Source organism: Toxotes jaculatrix, chromosome 6, assembly GCF_017976425.1.
Source record: "Toxotes jaculatrix isolate fToxJac2 chromosome 6, fToxJac2.pri, whole genome shotgun sequence".
NCBI lineage: Eukaryota > Metazoa > Chordata > Actinopteri > Toxotidae > Toxotes > Toxotes jaculatrix.
The window spans coordinates 22016978-22039304 of NC_054399.1; the positions used below are offsets into that span (position 1 = coordinate 22016978).

A 22327-nucleotide genomic window follows, 5' to 3' on the forward strand; every position below is an offset into this window, starting at 1 on the left:
TTATTACGCATGCAACTTGTTTATCAGTTGACAACCTGACAGACCTTCTAGGCCTATTTCTGCTTTCCAGTGCAATATATCAATGGCAAATATCACCAGGGTTCTGGAAGGAAAATAAACATGCCATGATGCATTGTGGATGTGATGATGTTGTTTGAGACATGACCTAAGTGCGATCAATATCCAGCCCCAATTCCAGTGAGATATGTATACATCCTGTCTACTTGGGTTATATTCCAGTCTGTCCACCAAACAAAGAAACAGAAGTGGTCATTTCTCACAAAGTGCTGTATGTTGACAAATCTTGAAAATACAAACCTAGACAACAGGACCATCAGGATCAGGATCCCTAGACTTTGGAATTATTTGCCTGAGGATATTTTTTTCAAAACACTCATTTTGATAAAAACTGCTTTTCAGTTAATAATTTCATTTTATTGTGTCATGGATCCAGCTTTATTTTCTTTATACAATACAGGATTGCAAAAGGAAAGGTGGCTGTAGCTCCCCCTGTGTTTTCTCCACACAGAAAATGTACACTCACAAAGCACCATACTAACACTGGTTAGTTCCTCTTTTTGCTCTCAAAACATGTCATCACAAAACAAATCATGTTGATCTTCTTACTGGGTTGCACTGACCCATGATTTGAAGTGTACAATCCAATAAATATTGATTGTTTGTAATCATTAGTTGTCCATGTGTCTGTTTTCCCATTAATTATCTTAATTACATATTCATTGTTAATGGATTTACCTACCTAGAAACAACTGAAAGACTTTGAACTGGTCATTTTCTGTATGATGTATTTTGTCTTTCTGTCTGATAAATAATGTCTGTCAATCACTATATCTGGGGATTCAAAACTTGTTTTCCAATGTACATCCTTCCTTTGTAGTTGTGCGTGATCATGCATATGCGTGTGTGTCAGAGAGTGTATTTGTGTGTGTGTGTGTGTGTGTGAATGTGTGTTGTCTGTGCAATCACTGCCAATAAAATGGTCACACTCAGTCCTCCATTAGCCAGTCATGAGGTGTGTAATTTGGGGTCTTAGGCTGCAGTCAGTGATGCTGTCTCCCTTTGTTTGTCATGGAAAATGCTATGTCAGGCCATTTTCCTCTAAACTGCTATACTACCTCACACTCAAAGGCAAGGACAAAAGCATTTTCAACAGTGTAGGATTTATTTGGGGTTGCACTTTAAGATGTAAAAAAAAAAAAAAAAGCTTTAACATGCAAAACAAATTAAACTAATTAATAACATTTAACATGTATAATTCAGCCACAGTTTCTGGGGCTACGGATCCTCACTCGGTGTTGCATAAAATTGCTTTTTGAATATCTGTGTTACATCTATGTTTGAACATAATAATTTAATGTCAGCAGGAATTTATAAACAGCACTCTTGGCAAAAACTATCAGGCTTTCAGACTTGAAATGTATTTAAATTCATGCACACACCTAATCAAAGTATAAACAATGCAGTTTAAGGCTGGAAAAACTGTTTTTCTCAGTTGTAAATCAACAAGTAAATTTTACCATCCCTTATGAATTATTCACACTCTCTGGCCAGTCAGTAACAACATGTGCTATTTTCTCCTTACAAGGTTCATTAAAATCAGACTTGCAGTGTAGCAGCTACATCCTTTAAAGGTAATTCAGCACCAAATCACAAGGCAGAAACCTTCTGCTGCACTGCTTTGTGGGCTGAAACTTTCAGTGGTGGAAGAAGTGCTGAAATGATTAAAAGTACCAGCACCGCAAATAGAAAGTGCTCCATTACAAGTAAAGGTCCTGCATTCAAAATGAACTTCATGAATGAATGAATTAACTACTAAAGTATCAAAATTAAACATGTTTGTAAGGAATGGCTGCTTGTTTGTATGTTAAATGTGTATTAGTTAATATTTGGCCACTAGGAGGCAGCAAAACTCCACAGCGAGCTGACGTGCATTATTATCACAGTATTAAATTGACATGAAAGGAAACACTTTTTTTTGCACCCAGCAGACAAAGAGTAGCATCAGATAAATTTCAGTCCAATATTCACTTATCTTTTTAGCTCCAATTTAGTCTCCTCCTCTTTAGCTGTTACATGTGTAATAGCTGCCTGTTAGCAAAAACCTGGTTGAGACTGGTGAGACTGAACCACACATTCAAAACTAATAAGCTAAAGAAGTTTTTCATACTAAATATCGATATTTTCTTCAAACATGGAATTTCTCCTGCATCAGTACATCAGTGCATCCTGTTTGGCTACAGAACTTTTGTATTTGGTCTCTGACCTTTGGACATGTTTGAGCATGATGTATTTTTCACCACACTTCAATCGGTCTTGTCATAGTAGGTGTTTTGCTGTTGAAAGCTGGAGGAGGACATCTGCAAGACATTCACTATTTTTTCACCGAAACAATCAAAAAAGAACATCTTACATAACACCCTTACGAGTGTGTATGTGTGCGCGCTTCGGAGATGGTTTTGACATTATGTATAGAGCACTCAGTGACCTGTACTGTATCTCCTTGAGGGAGGACTGGCCACCAGCACAGTAAACACTTGATCCCAGGGGGTCAGCACAGAGCAGCAATGGGAAACAGCAATCTAACTGTAATCTAATGCACAGTTTAGTTCACCAACAATAAACCTAAACCCCATATTTCTTTTCTAAAATACCAATATGAAATCGAGATAAGTGGGGTGAAATACTCCTCTCGGAGAGCAGGTGTCTATTCACAAACACTGTTTTGGTAAACACTGACTACTGTTCTAAGTCAGTACACATGGTATATTGAATTTTACATTACCATAGCAACAACACTGAGGCTTTACACTAGCTAAACAACATAGAAACACAAGGTTGCATATAATAGGATCTCTGTGGTGTACAACAGTTGAAATGACAATTTGACCAAATTTTGAGAATTTGCTTTCTTCTCTTTCCTATTAACGATTAAAAACTGTAACCTACCTACTGATGCTAGGAATATACAGGCAGCTTCAAGTAAACCCCAAAACATGAATTCGTGTGAAAGTCTGTTTTCTGTTTACCCATCTGTACACCCCATCCACCTCCTAACGCAGACTCTGATGCTCTACATAAGATGTCACCTGACTTCCTCCTCTGCTCACATCATAGTTACTACGTCCAGTAGTAGTCATCTAACAATAAAAAAAATAAGTTTGGGTCATAATAAGCTGCACAGACAATCTATGAGGTCATTCTTTACGTGGCTTAAGTCTCTGAAATCCAAATGCATTATGTCATAAGCCATAAGAAGAGAGACTGAACACTATCCAGGTTTAACACACACCAAAGTGGTTTTTACATATTCCCCCGTGAGCAGTGAGACCTGAAACTGAGATGAGATAAATTGTGTTTCCGTCACGACTCTCAAGAGCCACAGTTGTTCCTCATCTTTTCTCCCGCACCAGTCACTGCCCCCTGACACGAATCACTGTCGATAAATCAACTGATCGGTGAACTGAGAGATCTGTTTCTGTTTCTGCTGTGCATGCTCTGAATGTGTGAAGTGATGATCTTACATGTGGTCACTGATGTAAATGATGAGTAGTTTTGTATGTATGTATATACTGTACATGCATACACAAATGTATGTACAAACATACACACATATATACATTTACACACATCCTCATTATCCTCTGCTTTACCTCAGACTTGGAAACCACCTACTTCTAGTGTGTGATTTAAACCATGTGTCTGTTTTTGGTGTGACGTTGCATTGTTATGCTATAGCACCACCTTGTGTCTGATACAAGACCAGGAACATTAAATCCCTGAGAAACCGACTCAGTGTTTCTAGGAGCTGAGAGGACCACTTGGTTAATTTTCAGCCGTATCTTTATGCACTCGTCATAGACTGTCATGATTATATATACACTCTTATTCCACTATTTACTCTTGGTACACCTGATGTCACAGGCCAAGCAATATCTTTTCTTAAAGCCAGCTTAACTCCGTCATCTTCCTCTATCTTCTTTCTTTATTAAAGATAATTCTGGATTAACAGCAGCCAGTTCTGCGCTTTTTGCTCTGAGCGCCAAAGTGCTCTTTGCCCTTTTAAAACCTATATTTAACCAAAACCGTACGAGTACCTCAGAAAGTGTAACTGGTAATTAAATGTATTTTGTTGAGTTATTTCACTGTGGACAAAACTCTTAAGCCAACAGTTCAATGAACAGTCACTACAGTGACTAAAAATGAACTCTAATCCCGTATGTAAGCCTCACCTGTGTAGGGCTGAGACGCCCGGTTTACATTTTCACCTTTGCCTCATACAAAGTCTGTGGACAAACTAGTTGTGACTTTGTGCTCTGTCTTTGCATTATCAGGAGCAGCTACCGTGGCATGTTAAAAACAGAGAGATTCTTTTATTCAGTTTATCCAGTTCTCACAATGCCCTTTTCTTTAATCTGGCATTGTTTTGCAGACTTTCAGTAAAGATCTGTGTTAATGCCCTAGAAGTCATTACTGTACCCAATTTTACTCATTTGCCCTGTGACAAAAACCTCAAGTACATGAAAAACATACACATGCAAGGAAATGTTGTGAGCCAAACACAGCATTTCCTTGCATAAACTCAAATATCTGGAATTGTATCTCTGTTTGCATCTTGAATTAGAACTGTACCATTTTGGTTTTATTCTGAAACAAAATCTGAATCTGAGAATCTGTGCCTTGCCATCAGTGTGAAGCACTTGGTATGAATAAGCAGTCATGTCCCAACAGTTCTTATGTAAGCGTACCCGATAGTTGCAACACAGCAGCTGCACAAGAAATATCGACCTTGAGCCTGGTGATTGCATGGACTGTTTATTTTGTTATGACAAAGGTCAACATGTTTTACTATTGGACCTCCATCACCTATTGCGAAAAAATTAGCATCTCTTTCCCTTCAGTACAGATGTTAATCAGTGAGGACCAAAAACTTTGAGTGAATTTGGGTAAAAGTTCAGTGCATCAGTTCATGCTCTCTGCTTAAATTTACCCTATTTTATACCCACAGCCTCCAATCGACACTCGGAAGAATTTTATGGAACAAGAACAAAGCTTTTAAAAAAATAACTTGATAAACAGATTGTGGATATTCTTCAAACCCTGGTTAACTTTCAGTGAAACAAATGTAAAATTATTCTTACAATATCTGCACATGGCTGCTAAAGAGTGACTGAACTAAAAGGAGCTGGTTAAGATAGAGGTAAGATTCTGGTCAATACACTGCACTAGTACAGGTACCTGCATGACAAAGAAGGTTGTGAAAGTTGTTCAAAATTGATGGTCAGCTTGGTGCTCTACCAGAGTAATATGTAAAAAATGTATGCATGGTATGCATGCTACCTTCATAAAGTATTTGAAAACACTGGTGAGCCAACTTACTCTCATCCTACTCTGCATGTGATGTCTTGGGTGGCTTTCCTGTGTAACTAGAGTCCATGCATGTAGGCACCGCACCTATGCCATGGCTGACACACACCTCCTCAAAATTGCCAGCAATTCCCAACGGCGGTGGAGACTTTTTATCTTCAAATTTAAATCTTTAAACTCACATCAGTGCACCAGTCAGTGGAAAGTCTGACGTCACTACCGCTACATTCCTGTCTGCTTTACTGTGATATAATCATGGCCTATTTACCCTGGAGGCATCAGTTCATTTAATGATGACAATGGTGGCCTGATGTGGCTTTGGTCAGCTGGTAGCTGATTTTAGAGTGAGCAGTGTGTTTGAATGGACTTCCAAATACTCAGTTTAATTATTTTACACAATTCTTTGGACTTTTAGATCGTGACTACTCTAACAGTGCATTTTGGCAAAGCTGGTTTCCTGAACAAGAATTAAGTCTACTCCTGGATGAAGCTAGTCAGTTTAAAGCGTGAATCAAGCTTGATCACCTCATTGATCTCAGAGAAGAAAGTATGACTGCAGGGCTGAACATCTCCCAAATGATAAGCTCCATTTGGCAACACTGTACAGTAGCTGATTGGCTGGCAGAGAGATCAACAGAGGCAGCATTCCTAGATAGGACCATGTGTTTGGGGAGTGCGTGGGGTCAATGGTTATATTTACCTAAGGTGACATGAGGGGGGCAGTGATTTTGTGAGTATGTGTGAGTAAGTGAGAGAGAGTGGGTGTGCTTTACAGTAGCAGAATATAAAAGGCACCCTATCCCTCCCTGGGCATCTCTTTTCCTCCCAGCTTGTGTGTGTTTGTGTCCGTGTGTGTTTGAGAGAGAGCGACAGAGTCTTCTCAGGCCTTTACCATGAAGCACTGCATGCTGTTGTCGGTGCTGTTGGCGTTGGGGTGTGTGCGCATCCACGCAGCACCAGTGGAGCAGGGTGGCCTGGAGCAGGGGTCATGTAAAGACGCATCAGCACTGGGTGCTGCAGGACTGGCTCTCACCAAGATCAACCAGGACCGGCAGGAGGGCTACATCTTCAAACTGCATGGCCTGTCCAACGTGCACATGACCCGACATGTGAGTCACTCCAGTCAGCACCAGCATGACACCCACCTCAAACCAGCTCATGTAATATTTGTCAGTGCAGTATTGTTTCCCTATAGAGCAGACTTAGGCTTATTTTCTTCATTTTCTAGCCTAGATCCAGACCTGTGAATCAATGCCCACATCTCCACTTTGTTCAGTTATTCAAACAGAAGAAAGAATGAATGACTAAAGTTAAAAGAAAGGGCAATTCAGTCTGATTATCAGGCTGCTTATTTTTCCAGTGTCCACATTTGTCAAACCACTTAATGTTTCTCTGCTAAGAGCGTGAGACATAGTGACAGCATCAGAAACGATGGATTCCACTAAATAATTTCTCAGTATAAGCCAACTATTTAGTAATTATGCATGAAGAAGAATTGTCCATTACATTGGTCTACTACAAGGTAAAGAATGTGAAAAAAACTGTTAAAGTTGAACCAGGAGCTCTGCAAACAGACAGTTGGGTAAGAGAGTCAGAATAATGTTCTGTCTCATTTTTACTTACAAATAAACAAGTCTACAATTAAACTGATTATGACAAATAAAGATGAAGGTCACATTCATCGAAATAAGATCCAAGTTATTTAAAAGCAAAGTGAGCTAAGTGTGTGCAGGTAGGGCTCAAACCAAAAACTGTGAATTAGTTTTTTTCTGTCCTGCTGTTTGTAAAAGTGAGCTTTTCAGCTTTAGGAAGGGCTGTGTACACACAAAAAAAAAACACAAAAATAAAGGAAGAAACTAATTATCAGTACTTAAGAAACTAAGACAAGGACAATTCATAAGAGGTGGTTAAAGGGAAGTGAGTAAAGATGATGTTTAAGAGAGAATTATAACTCAGAATTCAGTCTGCCAGAGCTCATCTAGCATGTCGCCCCTGAACCTGATTACCTTCAGTCCACAATAAAAGACTCAGATGATAAGAGTGGATGTGACTTATGTATTAGCTTTGAAATTCATTTTAAGTTCATTATAAGTGTAATTACTAATCAGACAGCGATGTTATTAATAATGTGTCAGCTGTATCAGCGCTAGAGGGCAGATTCATTTTGACTGTGTGAAAGATCAGGAGATACCAAAGATTATTGGAAGGGTACCAGTTGTCATGGAAACATTAGTACCTCACAGTCATCAGTCATCAGCAACACGTTTTCCTATCCAACAGAAGATCATTTCCTTTAAGATGTTATTGACTGTTATTAGCGCTCCATGAATTCACCGGATGTACATTCTGTTTGTGTGTGTGTGTGTGTGTCACAGGGAGAGACTGGCGTAGTTTTCTACCTGACTCTGGATGTTGTGGAGACCAACTGCAGTGTCCTTAGCAAGAAGGACTGGAAGACCTGTGAAGCTCGTCCCTTCCACGACACACCGGTTAGAAAACATCTAACATCTAATCTTCTGCATGCACACATACTCATAAACACATGTACACAAAGTCCACATTCATTTGTCTTTAACAAACAAAAAAATGCAAGGTTTTAAGTCATGCATTTTCTTTCATGCTCGTTTTATTTCATTGTCTTTTCAGTTCTAGTCGATTGCCATGTCTAACTTCCAGTCAACATGTCTTTTTATATGAATATAATGAGCATTATACTTTCTTGCTCTTCCTCAAGGAGTAGTTCTTAAGTTAGGACAAGAACTAACTAAATTGTAATAACTTAAAAATTTAAGTAATTAAATATTTACGTCAAATCCTTTTTGTTCGTGTCAAGCACACTAATATATTGTGAATACAATTACTGTTTTTGTCTTTGCAGGTATATGGACAGTGCAAAGCTGCCATCTACATCAGTAAGGTGCACAGAGTGGTGCGTCTCTACAAATACAACTGTGTTATCAGACCAGGTAAAAAAAAAAAGTGCCTCTGATTTCTCTTGTTCGTAATAAAAATACAGTTTCTAAGATGCAATACTTGGTTAAATGAGACTTGACACAATGCACTGCACAAAATCATTTGTGCAGTGCAGAGCAGTCTTGTGATATATACAAATTCAAAACCTCTTTTCTCCCTGCTTAGCTCCTGCAGCTAAGATCGCTGAGATTTGTCCTGACTGTTCAACTTTTATCAACATGGACAACGCTGAGGTTCAAAAGACTGTGTCTCTCTCACTGGAGAAGTTTAACAAGGATAGCGGGCTGGCCAATCATTTCACTCTGCTCAATATCACCCGCGCTGCCGCTGGGGTGAGTTTTCCACACGTCCAAAACGCCAAGATATCACATTACAAACTGTGTCCTCACATCTAACATAATTAGAGTTGCCTCTGTCCCACAAACAGTGGAGAACACGCTGCAGGTGCTGGTTGAGCAAAGGAAATGCAACAGAGATCTGCACTGCACTGATAATGTAAAATTAGCATCGAATGTCCACAGAAATTCTCAAACTACCTCTATGTGGTTTATCCAAATGTTTAATATATAATTAACAGTGATTTTTAGCCCGTATGTGGATGTAGGTGTTTGTCCTTCCACTCTGCTCTTCCCTTGGTCTCTAGCTCTCTAACTCACTTACTTAATACTTGGCCAACTCCTGACCAAGCATATTACATAGTTCTTGTTATGCCTCTTCCTTTCTTAAAAGTTCTCTTGCTGTCTTTGTGTGTTGTGTCCAGATGGCCATGTCGATGTATTACAATGTAGAGTACACAATCCAGGAGACCACCTGCGCAAAGAGCACAGAGGCAGTGACGGCTGATAAGTGCCCCATCATGGAGTGCGAGTTCGCTGTGAGTCATGACACACTGTTATTTCACAGTATTTTTTTCACTTTCTCATCTTGATCCAATGGATTATTTTAACTTTCAGGATTTAGTAAGAGCTTTGGTCAATCAGTTAAACATTCAGTCTCCATGTCTCTATTTTCATATGCTAAAATAATAAAAATAATAAAATTAAAGATGAATTTATTATGGCTTACCAGTTTTAAGTGTAATAAATCAGAGGATTCTTTGAGATTTTAACCCAAAGAATGACCTCCCTTTTTCTGCTCACAGTTCTGTACCAGTATACTTTGGATTTATATCAATGAATAAGTTTGTCATAGCAGAAGGTTACTTAAAGGGTAATAAATTTAGTAGGTTTAACTATTACATTCTAGTTAATCCACAGGCATAACCAGTCCTCCGCTCTCTCTACTCTCTTATTTATTTTTCTTGCTCTGTCCTCAGCACAAGGGCCTCTGTAAGGCATCCCTTTTCTACACCCCCACTGGTGATGCCGAGACCAGTGTAGAGTGTGAGATCTTTGAGCCTGAGGTAAGACTCACTCAGCCGACACCGTCACACTCATTTACTTATCTTATATTTTTTGTAAGCCATTCTGAAATGGTAAAGAAAAGAGCAAACATGAATTATGCTTTGTTTTAAGTGTATGAGAATTCAGTTGTAGGAATAATGAAATGTCATTCTATCAAGACTTGAGACTTGGACTTCAGTAACTAAAAAGAAGATACCATAGGTTAGAGAAGGTTGTGGGTTCAATCTCTGGACTGGCAGGATTAAATCTGGATGGTGAATTCTCACTTCTCAGTTTCTTCTAAAAGACTTGAGACTTGACTTAGACTTTCCAAATGACTTAGACAGCTCTGGATTCTTTTTATGTGGTTAATGTTGTCTCTATGGTTCATGGATGTGGAGAAGGTCACACACATCCTAAATCCCACCAATTACCCCAAATTATCTAGCAGGCATCACTCATTTTACCTGCGTGTGTTCACCAGGCTGCTGAGAGGGAGAAGAAACTGCACCTGCTGGGCGGAGAGACTGACCACAGTCACAACGACACACACACACACACCCACGACCATGACCACGCACATGCTGCCGACCAGACACACACACACGACCATGCGCATGACCACACCAAAGGCCACGCTCATCATGACAAAACCCACAAGCACGATGACAACAGCGACCACCACCACACTCACGACCATGATGTGGGTAGCGCCCACAGGCATGCTCACGATCACTCTCACGACCACGGGCACGGCCATGATCACGTGCACGCTCATCATGCCAAAGCACACAACCACAGCGGCGACTCACCCAACCACCACCATGACTACAAGCATGCCGATGGCGTGCACACCCACGAGCACGACCATGAGCTCGCTCTGGACCACGACCACAAGCATGCTCACCTGCACGAGCATGAGCACCACCACCATCACCACGACCATGACCATGAGACCACAACCCATGACCACCCAGAGGGCATGGTGAGGATGCTGCCCGCCATGGACAGGCCCATGACCCTGCCTTCCTTCCCTGATGTCCCCGCCGGTGGCCCTGAGGTTGGAGTCGTTCTGCCCCTCAAGCCCGACCCCCAGATCCCCGGAGAGACCGAACCCAGCATCCAGGCCTTCCCTACCTCAGTCTCAGACGAATGCAAACTGCCTGTGGTAGAAGAAGGTCTTGTGGCGAAACTCTTCACGGAGGACCCCCTGTTCAAGCCAGCTGCATAAGGTGGCCCATGGAACTCTGTTAGAAACTGGATAGATTTTTTAAAAAACTCACACAAAGACCATAGTGTACTAACAACGGGAACACGCTACTTAACATGATACATTTTCATTTAACACATTGATAGGCAAAACACAGCTTGACTTCTTCCCCGGGTTCATTATAAGAATGTAACTTCAATCACCTAATAAAGTCTGAGCGCATTAAATAGAAAAAAAAAAACACTACACTAATAGTACTACATTAATAATATCCACCTGTTTTACCCTACATGCCCATATTCACATGGAGGAACCGTCTTCAACAGCGCAGATCTTCACATTGTCACTGTCACTGTACAATGAATATTTTCTGTTTGTGATTTATCTGCTGCACAAAATAATAAACAACACCATAAATACTCCTTCAGTGTTTTTTTGTATTGCGTGGACACTAACTGAAGTAGGCCTACACCAAAATATAGAGCAGCAACATATCTGTTTTACAGGCTTTCTCCTGATCATATCCCTGTACATGTAATCAAAGTAATAATATAAAACTTATTCATCTGCATCTTGATCCTGATCTGCATCCGAATTCACATAGTAAAAAACAATCATGCTGATTTTTTGAGAATGTCATAGTCCTGGATAATATTAGGGCAACACCAGGATTTACACCAGAGAAAAGAACAATTCCACAAAAGAGCAATGATTTGGAGGCAGTGATGAGACAGGGGTCCACTGTACAGATATGTCTTTCGAATAAACTGATCTTAAAGCGACCAAGCTAAACTAGGAACAACTTTCCTAACTAACAAAGTTAGGACAGATTTTCCCTCTGCAATAACTTTTCTATTGAACAAAAGTACATGCAAAGGTGAACAGAAAGGCAGAGGAAGGTAAACAGAAGAACAGAGGGAAACTAGAGAGAAGCTTCAGGAGCTATTGTAGCTGAGCTAACAGTTAGCTTATCGGTTCACCAGATATTTCAACTAAATTTGCTAACATGAGTATAGGATTTTGAAAGATTATGGTTGTTTATTCCAGGTGTGGAAGATTTAGACAAACCAGGAGTCACTGTCACGCTGTGCAGACTGGGTGCCAACAGGCTCCAACCTACTCAAAGTAGTTTATGACAGCCTGCTAGTAGATAAATAGAACCTTGGAGGAAGAAATAATCGTTAACTTTTGTAACTCTCACACTGTAAACACATCAGCAGAATTTCTGGAGCAGTTTAAACTCGCCCACTCTGTGCACATTATCTATGTGGACATTTATTTGCAACTTTAGCTTTAAACACTCAGCAAACAGCTCTTATCTTTGTTCTGTAGCCTTTAAACACAAGTCATGTACATGTACATTGTAATTTATTATATATAATAATATATATTAATTTAACAATGTGACCTATGTACTAATAGGTGGGCATGCATTTTCTTTGTTTTTATGATCAGGTGAGATCAAAAGAGGTTTTCAAGTGTCCATTACTTTACATTTGTACATGAAGAAGATGGAGAGGCCAATGTGCAGTAATTGGACCAAAGTATAAAACACCATTTGATTCTCTTTTTTTTAAATCTTTTAATGAAATACTCTGACGACAAAGAGTTGTAGCTAAAAAGAAGCAATGAACATCCCTTGAAATTTGAAAACAATTCCACCAAATTCTATATTTTGGTAAATGGACTGCACTTATATAGTGCTTTTCTATAGTTCCTCAGTGCACTATGACCCCTCACTCAGTCTCAGCCAGCCATTGGCCTACAGAGCAGCAGATAGCAGCTGTTTGCTCATCCTTTTGGAGAGAGGGGAAAGTCCACCATCAGCCTCACATGTGTCTGTCCAAACCCTGTCTTTAAAAACTAGGATTACAGGTCTTGCGAAGGAAGATTTACAGGCTAGGGAATGTGTTAGCCTAGATGTTAAATTATCTACCAGGACAGGCTTTGACAACTCAGCTGGGTGAAATTGGGGTTTTTATTGGGCCCAGAGTGTGTGTGGGTGTTAAAGGATGAGTGTGTACCTGCTGGTACTATGTTTGGCTTTGCTGCAGCAAGTGGGAAGAGCCAGGCCAGACCCTCCAGGCTGCAATAGTTCTGAGGCAGTGAGGGTGGCAGAGGAGGCCCTGGAGCAGATCAACCAGGACCGCACAAATGGATACATCCTGTGCCTCAACAGACTGTATGACCTCTCTCACACTCCTGAAAAGGTGAGGGTAGACATTCATATACACACAGCACACACAAAAACTTAAACATCTTGAAAAATGCAACCCTGTTTGCAAAAAGAGGGTGAAAACACTGGATGCACCAGCAGCCTGTTGTGGGAACTAGAAAAAAAATAGTCATTTAAATGTGAAAAGAGACATTAAAATATGTGCATGTGTGTGTTTGTGTGTGTGTGTCCAGGAGAAAGATGGATCGCTGTACAAACTGACCATTGATGTCATGGAGACCAAATGCCACATCACCAGCAGGAAACCATGGAAACAATGTGAAGTCAGAGATATTGCTGATGTTCCAGTAAGTACCACATGGTGGTGTGTCTTCACTCTTCATGATCAATGCAGTGAGTGTTTATTTGTGGGCCACAATAGACTTAAGCTCAACTCAAGGCCAAACTATATCTCAATTTGCTTTTTGAATATTATTTGAGTCTGATGTGAAAAGCATGCTTTGTTTAACATTTACATTTGTATGTTACTTAGTTATTTTCAAAACTCCACTCATGGTGAAATCACTTTCCAACCCAGGGAACCCATGAGATTAGTTTGTTTGTTGATCTGGTTGCCACTTTGGTGGTATGTGCATATGTCTACACATGTACCTGTATATTTGTGTCCATCAGGTGTATGGAGAGTGTGAGGTGTCTGTCTTTGTTGACACTCAAGTGAAACTTCAAAGCTACTCCTGTGTACTTCGTGAAGGTAGATCAATGGAGTTGTTTAGACTCCTCATCTGAGATTTTTTTTCTTTTACATTTGATGACACAGAAACACACAACATTTCGGTGACAGAAAGTGTTGTAAGTTTGTTTTCTTGGCATTTTGATTTTGTATGTGCTAATGAGGTGTGAAATTAAATTTCTTTATGTGCTCTGTCTCAAAAATATCTTCATAAGGGAAGTAAAATGTCATACATGAGTGATTGTGCAGGTAGCAGTTTTATGTTTTACGCATTTGTCAAATTCATATCTGGATAAAACAAGCTGTCAGGATGAGAGAGGGATGCTGAGGATAGCTGTAAGGATTCATACTGAAGGATGGAGGTTAAGGAAGGATCACTTGTCACTGTGCCTGGTTTAAATCGTCAACATCGACTTTGCCTCAGCTGCATCCCATTGGCATTGACCCTGTTGATCCATGTGTTTAGTTCCTGCTACTGCAGTGGTGGATGTGTGTCCGGACTGTCCCACAGCTGATAATTTGAACGAGCCCGTCGTCAAGGAGACAGCCAATCTCTCCTTGCAAAGGTTCAATGAAGAGAGTCAGCTGGCCAACTACTTTACTCTGGAGAACATCACAAAAGCCAGTTCACAGGTTAAGAAAAATAATAATAATAATAAAAATAAACAAAATAATTAAGTTATCAACTAACCAATGAGACAAAGAGAGTGAATAATCACCTGATTACTACCTGAGCAGAAGAAAGAAGGCAAAGAGTTTGATTCTTGAGATCAGGTACATCCTATTAGCCTTGAGTCCTACGCCTTCGCTAGTCTGTGCTCTTCAAAGTATTGGCTACTTAAATGTGGCACTGTGATGTTAAATGTGTAGGAAATTTTAAATATAATACATAATTTGATCTATTATAATTGGTCATAATTATCTGGACATGAAAGTATAAATAAAAGAAATATTGACTGAATTCCATCTGAAACTTGGCTTTCAAACCCAATCATTTGTATAATTCTTCATTTGTTAAGTACTTCACATGATGCTCTCAATTGTGTGTGCATGTGTGTATATAATATTACTTTGTGTATTTTGTCAGTGGGTGTCTGGTCCGTCCTACTTTGTGGAGTTCACCATTGTGGAGACAGTGTGCTCAAAGAAAACAGATGTCAGTGAACTGAGCAGCTGCCCACCTATGGACTGTCAGTTTGCCGTGAGTTACATGTACACAGATATGTTAAGAGCCTTTTAATACATCATTTACTGTACTTACACCACTCATGTTCTTCAAGCTGGCAGTAACAAGTGGCAGTAACTAAAATGGCTGATTGCTGGGTGTGGAATTCCCCTCATATGCAATTTGGCTGTTAGATGCTTATTTCATAAGTTGTTGCTGGAAGAGAAATGGAGTGAAGTGTATGTTATACTCAGCTTGAATTTCCACTTTTGTGTAAATTTACACAAGAACTTGTCTTAGCATTGATGGCTGTTGCTTCTTCTGGCTCCAAACAACAAGCCACCAATTTGTAAATCCATGCTCAACAATTCTTGATTTCTTTTCTCTCAGCATAGAGGCTTCTGTTTGGGCTCACACGTGGCCCAGGACGACCAGTTTGAAATCAGACCCCCTGTTGGAAAAGACAGCTCCTTTCAGAATAAGAAACCTGTGGAGGTGAAGTGTGAGATCTACGAACCTCAGGTACCTGCTTCAATGGCAGTGATGCCCCACTGGATAGGGCTGAAAGGGCAAACAAAATCTTCTAATCCACCTATGAATCCATTAATTGCATCTCTGGTTTCAGAAATTTAGAGAAAAGACTCATTTGTAGTAATGAACACGCTGAGAAATACCACCCATTTCTGCAGCTCTACAGAGCTTTTTAGTCTCTTCAGCTATTTTGGTTTTATAGTAAATGTATGGTTCAGTCTCTCCACTCTCATCAACATGTTGCTTTACAGTTTCAGTGACAGCAGTAGAAGCTGAAATAATTAGCCACCCTGGCTCTTCCTCTTTCTCTCTAGGCTGCGGCTGTGGAGGAGCAGGCCCATGCAAAAGCAAACAGTGGACACACTGGGCATCAGCACCACAACCACACACACCTGCACCCCCATGAGCACACGCACTCAGCCTCACCCAGCTCAGACCTCACTTCCTCCAAGCCACAGGGCTCCCTTGGGACTGTTGTGAATCAGCCTGCCTCTCCCAGATATGCCCCAGCAGCCAGCTCTTGCCCCAGCCCGCACAGGCACAATCTGGGAATCGCCAGACTCAAGCTTTGATTGGCTGGACACAGAGCTACATCTTTCCTGCATGTTTTAATGAGTTAGAAAAGACACAAAATTGTAACCTAGAAGTAAAATATGGGCAGTCAGTAAGTTAAACCACCAATAATCCTTGCAAATGATCAGATTACATTGATTGTTTGATTAAAGCATTTACATTTCTTGAAGTTGTATTATTTTCTCTCAATATGGGAATTGTTTGGCAGTTTAGAAGTTTAATCATGCAAATACATCTGAAGCAGCACTGTTTTCAGTCTCAGGGGCAGGGAGCACAGTGTGAGACTCTGAAAATCGCTTTATATCAACAGTTACACCACTGGTCTCCTAAAAGAAAAGTCGTTTACATATAAGCTTAAGTCCTCATGTTTTATGGAATTATGAAAGATTTGTTGCAGGACTTCTCTGAAATAAGACACAGTTTCAGTAATGTTAGCACCATTAAGGCCCTAAAATTTTCTTATTGTTTTTTTAAATAATTTGCTTGTCATACTCTTAGTTATATTAATCACTGTTAAATACTATTACAGTAAAATGAAACTGGCAAACACCTTTGTTCAGGTAGTGAATGTGGTATTTTGCCAGGCACCTTTATCAGACTGATATCTATTTTAGTGCCAGCTGAAATTGTTAATGCAGATCAGGTTGACACACTCCTGTGCTAAATTTAGCTTTAAAAATTATACAATAATATCAGTTATAATTTCTTATCATTCCATCTTGTAACTTAAATTAACATTATCAATTATAAAATTGTTGATAGGCTATAACTTTGTTTGTAAGTTTATGAAGGTGATGTAACTAAAAACGAACCAAAAACAAAAACACAGCAAAAATGTTTTCCCTGTCTGCCACCACACGCTGCATGTGGACCAGCTGTAATATGCGGAGCATCGTCCCCACGGATAGCTCGCCGTGATCGTATAGTGGTTAGTACTCTGCGTTGTGGCCGCAGCAACCCCGGTTCGAATCCGGGTCACGGCAGTTTTTTTTGGAGGATCACCACTGTGTAACTGCAGTACCGTGTCAGACACAAACTGTTGCAAACATAATCGACGTGAAGTTGCACAATAGCTGACAAAGTTACCGCGAATTGACAAAATTATGAAAACAGGCGCCTCTTCTGCTCTGACAACATGATCCCGATGCACGTGTCGTTATGGTCACATTTATACTTTTGTTCTGTTCGGGAAATATTGTACGTTTCACAACATCAGTGAACGTGTGTCAATGCTTATGACAGAGGCTATGCTGCAAACATATTTTATCTATTTGTTGTTAAGACTATAATAATCATAAAAGTTGATCAGGGATCAAAGCTTTACTGTAGAAAAGTGTATCAAGGAAAATCATTTTTGACTGCCAACAACTCCAGCTTTAACTTTTATACATCACACTTTCAACAATTCTCCTGGAGTTTCAGAGTTTGTTTATATGCAGGACTGCCATTCAGAAATCATTCTGATCTCAGATCAACCCATTAAAGCTTCAGTGAACATGGAGTGTGTCTGAAGCCACTGAACGAGCTCTCTTACTTAAAGTTCATTTAATGTTCACTTAGTCATTCTCCTGTAGGAATGAATACACACAGCAACAAGTGTCCAGTGTTCCAGTCCAGTCTGCTGAAGTTACTGTGTGCTTATCTCAATCAATCGCTACTTGTGTGTGCAGACGTTTCTCATCTGATGGCACCTGTAAAGACTTTTCTCCTTGGCCATTATACCAGATTGAAAATTCATTACACCTCTTGCCCTTGATGGGTTTACTGCAGTGTGTTAGGCACTGGACTGAGTCAAAAGGCCCACAACAGAAGAGAGTTGCTGTGATTTGTGGCGACAGTTTCATTGGCCTGTTCAGGCTGAAGCACACAATGTACTTGGTAGACTGTGAGAGACTGTGAAACTGTTCAGGAGAATAACAACCCTATTGGACCTCAGTCTCCAGGGGAAGTTGACTGAATACAATTTCATTTACTCATTTATAAAAGAGTCCTCTGGCTGCCGAGCAACAAAACTGAGTCATTTTCTTGTTACACCACACAGAGTGAAACAAGGAAAAGAAATGTGATTAATTATATGCCATGCAACAGAGATTTAGCAATTTCAGCTTTCTTTTATATGCAAATAAATATTTTGTTTTGTTTTAAATGAAGAGAGATGAGAGATGGCAAGTAATTAAAGAGACAAGTCTGTGTGAAATACATTTCATCAGTTCTAGTTATCTATGTTTTCTGTGCAATAAAATCAATGCATAATATGCAATGTTCACATTGTAAAAATAAGATCAGATAAACCAGGCGATAAAGAAGATAAATTATAGAACAGTGAATTTATTGAAACCATATGTTATCATTAAGTACTGCCCAAGGAAACTGTACAACCTCTTACTCACTTCTGTCAAACAATTTTCCTAATCACACCAAGATACAAGAGATCTAATAGTGCAGATGCATATTTTCTAAATAGGTTTTCTGTCCCATGTGAATTTCCTTTGCTTCCCTTTCATTGATTGAAAATTATTCTGAACTTCATAATGTGTCCACATGGTGTCACAATTGCTTTTGTTTTCACTACAAGCCAAGCTCTTACTGAGCCCTCTGGAGTCACTGGGACTTAATTTAACCAAACGCCTCTATGAAAGGATTCTCTTTTCCAAACATATAAGTTATCTGAACACTCCCTTTTAATTACATTACCAAATTAAAGTATTCAAATGACTAAGACGCTGAACATGTTCCCTTTTCACTATACTCTCAGCTCTTCATTTTATCGCCTCAGCAGCAACAAAGAGTCATTTAATTGCAGTCCGAGCACATTACTTAACTAAAGCTTGGTTGTGTAAGCCTTGTATGTGCTCTACAAATCAATGTTTGTGTATCAGAGGCAGATCATATCCGTACTAATTTACCCAAGTGTGATCCGCAGACAGTTTCTCTGTGTTGTTACACAGCTTCAGGCAAAATTATGTATTGTTGGCATAATTTGTCCCATTGCTTCCATTCTTGTCCGTCTTCTTCTATGCAACTCTCCGAGGAGAGGTCGATCTAGTCCTTGTGTTGTGTGTCCCACATTCTTCACCATTATTAATTCAGATTAATTAAGAGTCCCTCAACATATGTAAGACTTTGTGTGTATGTATGTGTGCATTTATGTGTACACTGATGTGTGCATGTGTGTACACACAGTCATTTGTGTATGTACTTTCTGCTGCTTGCAGCATAGATAGATGGCACAGGAAGGATACACAACACACTAACCTCACACTGAATGGAATTAGCACCACATGAAGGTCCTAAAGCTGGTGTGTTTGGATTAATCAGCTCAAGACACCATTTTTGGACAGTTCAGTTTTTGGATGTGAAAAACATCAACTTAGTGACCTACATTTGTTATAATCTTACAATTTGTGTTCCACCTTAAGCACACAATATTTAGGGGAGCTATTTCCAAGAAATCAAGGGTTTTGTTTGTTTCTAATGAAACTCACATGGGAGCACAGGCATGACACATGAGCAGCATCTCAACTGAACATCGTGCAAAATTCTGCTAATTGATCATTGGTGATGGAAACGTGCTAAACATCGGGGTAATGCGTGAGCACAGACAAGGAGGAAGAAGACAGCTATTATCCAAATGTGTGTAAACAATGCAAGCTTGAAAAGCCAACTTTGGGAATTTTACCTCATCCTCTAACCTGAAGACATACTTTACATCAAATCAAAATCTTTTTCCAAACCTATCCAGGTAGTTTTTGTACGCAAACCGAAACAAACCGTGCCGCAGATGCTTATTCAAGGGTATTCATGGGTAAGGACAAGGTTGGAGGACTCCTTCAGACCACAGTGTTTCAGCCATGTTTTTGCTACATGACTATGAAAGCCTCGTGTGTTTCCCAGGGCCAGCCCAGGCCTCCATGGGGCCCTAAGCAAAATTTGATTATTGATCATTCACACACCTAAATGTACATTTCTTACTGTACTCTAAGTGGGATACCAAATGTCATCTAGGCCAACTAAAAGTAACAAAATAAACCAATCATTTACTGTAACACAATCTGCCTTATATATATATATATATATATATATATATATATATATATATATATATATATATATATATATATATATATATATATATATATAGCCTCACAGTCATTAAGACTATCGTCATTAGTCTTAATGATGTCATCGCCAGAAACGTCGCCTAGGGATCAGACGCAGGTGATATCGTGACGCCATGCAAATCAATGACATCGTCAAATTAAAGTGGGAGTTGGCAGGTTTAAGGAAAAAGGAAGGAAAAAAACTGTTTCCTTTTGGCTCATAAATAGAACACTTTTTGTGCGCTGATCTCTAAGACCTACTTCATGTAGGGGACATATGCTTTAAAGGCCAAAGCCCTAATCAAAAGATCACATGCATTTGAAGACTGGGCAGGGATTAAATAGCTCTCTATCTTTTTTTAAGAGCCTTAAGAGCACATGGGGTCCCTGAGAGGAGAACTGGTTGCATTCGACAATAATTCCTCATGCAGAGACAGCAGCTGTTCTTGTCTGCCATCTAGCTGTTTTGCCATCATGAGGGCAAGAAAAATAGCGCAATACACCAGTTAAATGGAGATGTCCTTCAAAATAGCATAGAATAAACCATGGCAATAGTGTAAGCGCTGTGTGGGCCTCAATGTCAACATGTGCTTGAAAATTTGAAGCTTCGTCATTTAAAGCTTTGAGACCGTCTCAGATTGTTTCCAGTCATTCTGTTCAAATTGTTCATGTACACAGCTTACAAAAATGATCACAGTCCCTAAATGAGGCAATTAAATATTGATGGATGATAATGTTTTGATAATGCTTTGATTGGTTAATTTGACTGTATACAGTGAAACAAGGCAATACTGGAGAGGGTGGGCTGAATGGTACATGACAAATTCTGGTAGCCAGATACCAGTTTTGAGCCCATGGAGAGTAGATCCACAACCTCATCCTGCTACAAGCCCTCAGGACACCATTAGCAGCAGTACTTTATATATTTCCAAAGAGGTGGTGAGAATGTGAATTACTGCTGCCCCACTTCCCCTTCCCTCCTCGCCTGGGACCACCTTGAGGGGAGTGCTGCATCTTTACTCCCAGGGTGGCACAGATGGTCTGTGCATTATACAACATGACAACTGCATTAAACATGAACACAGCTCTGCTATGCCTACTGAGCACATATCACTATGGGTGATGGAAGGTCTCTCATACTGGAGATGCTTTTATTTTCCAGATGCTTGAACAGAATGTGTGGAAGATGCTCAGTGTCAGGATCTTTGTTTAATTGATCAACAACACCAGTATGTTATTGCTGCACGTGTCCTAACTGGGTGACATCAACTGTAGGCTATGTTTTGACCAGGATGTTTTTAGGTTGGTATTATCTTTAATATTTAAAATTGAAATAACTCTTTTTGTTCAGTATCCTAAAATGTAGATCTGACTCCTTCTGCAATTTTTAATCAGTGTTTAAGGTACATTGAGTTTATATGAAGGGGTTTATGTATAAATAATGGGGAGTACAATTGACAATGCAATATATTTTTGCTCTGAAATAACTTCAGGAAGGTGAGAAAGGAAAGATTCTGCCTTCATATAAGGTTTTAACTGCTTATTTCTGTACAGTTTGAGCCAACGTTCTCCAAAGTCATTCATAAGAATGATACACAAAAGCTTTATTGAACAAATTCAGTGGTTTCATTTCATATGTATCTGCCAGAGAAAGTAAAACTGAAACATTTCATTTCTTGCATTTTTATGGTGTCTCTGTGGGAGTTACTTGCATCCCAGGTAGGTGCTTGCAGATATGGCCACTAGTTGGTAGCCTTGCCCTTTTTATTTAATTCGGAAGCCGAGATTGGTGATTAATATATATCAGCTCCACCTGTGAAGCCATAGTAACATTTAGTTTAATTTCTGTGCTCCAAATTACCACCTCATCTCCTAACCAGCATCTCTGATCATTTGCTCATAAGTGATGAATTAACTGCACATTTCTGTTTTATTTTTTTTTCAAGTCAAGTAGAGGCCATTTACTTTGTATTAGACAATAATTTATTTTACAGGTAGTGTACATGTGCTAAAAACAAAAACATTGTAAATTAATGTATGGCCTCTGTTATTAACAACGTTTACAGAAAAGAAATGTGGTTACACAGAAGGCTGCGCCACAC

The 22327-nt window shown here is 39.6% G+C and overlaps 2 protein-coding genes and 1 non-coding gene across 3 annotated transcripts; all 3 read left to right on the forward strand.

Moving 5' to 3' along the window:
* Positions 1 to 6210: 6210 nt before the first annotated feature.
* fetub (fetuin B) lies at positions 6211 to 11372 on the forward strand. Its single transcript, XM_041041259.1, has 7 exons — positions 6211 to 6494; positions 7761 to 7874; positions 8264 to 8351; positions 8524 to 8690; positions 9119 to 9232; positions 9674 to 9760; positions 10225 to 11372. The coding sequence occupies exons 1-7, from the start codon at positions 6279 to 6281 to the stop codon at positions 10969 to 10971; spliced, it is 1533 nt and encodes a 510-aa protein (XP_040897193.1). The 5' UTR covers positions 6211 to 6278; the 3' UTR covers positions 10972 to 11372.
* Positions 11373 to 12765: 1393 nt separating this feature from the next.
* si:ch211-284e20.8 (uncharacterized protein LOC563738 homolog) lies at positions 12766 to 16313 on the forward strand. The gene is made up of 8 exons (XM_041040635.1): positions 12766 to 13160; positions 13360 to 13473; positions 13799 to 13877; positions 14323 to 14489; positions 14944 to 15057; positions 15412 to 15543; positions 15867 to 16172; positions 16214 to 16313. Exons 1-7 carry the CDS (start codon positions 12963 to 12965, stop codon positions 16122 to 16124), a joined length of 1062 nt encoding a protein of 353 aa, XP_040896569.1. The 5' UTR covers positions 12766 to 12962; the 3' UTR covers positions 16125 to 16172; positions 16214 to 16313.
* Positions 16314 to 17036: 723 nt separating this feature from the next.
* Positions 17037 to 17108, forward strand: trnah-gug. The gene has a single exon. It is a non-coding gene; the product is annotated as a tRNA-His (tRNA).
* Positions 17109 to 22327: the final 5219 nt, after the last annotated feature.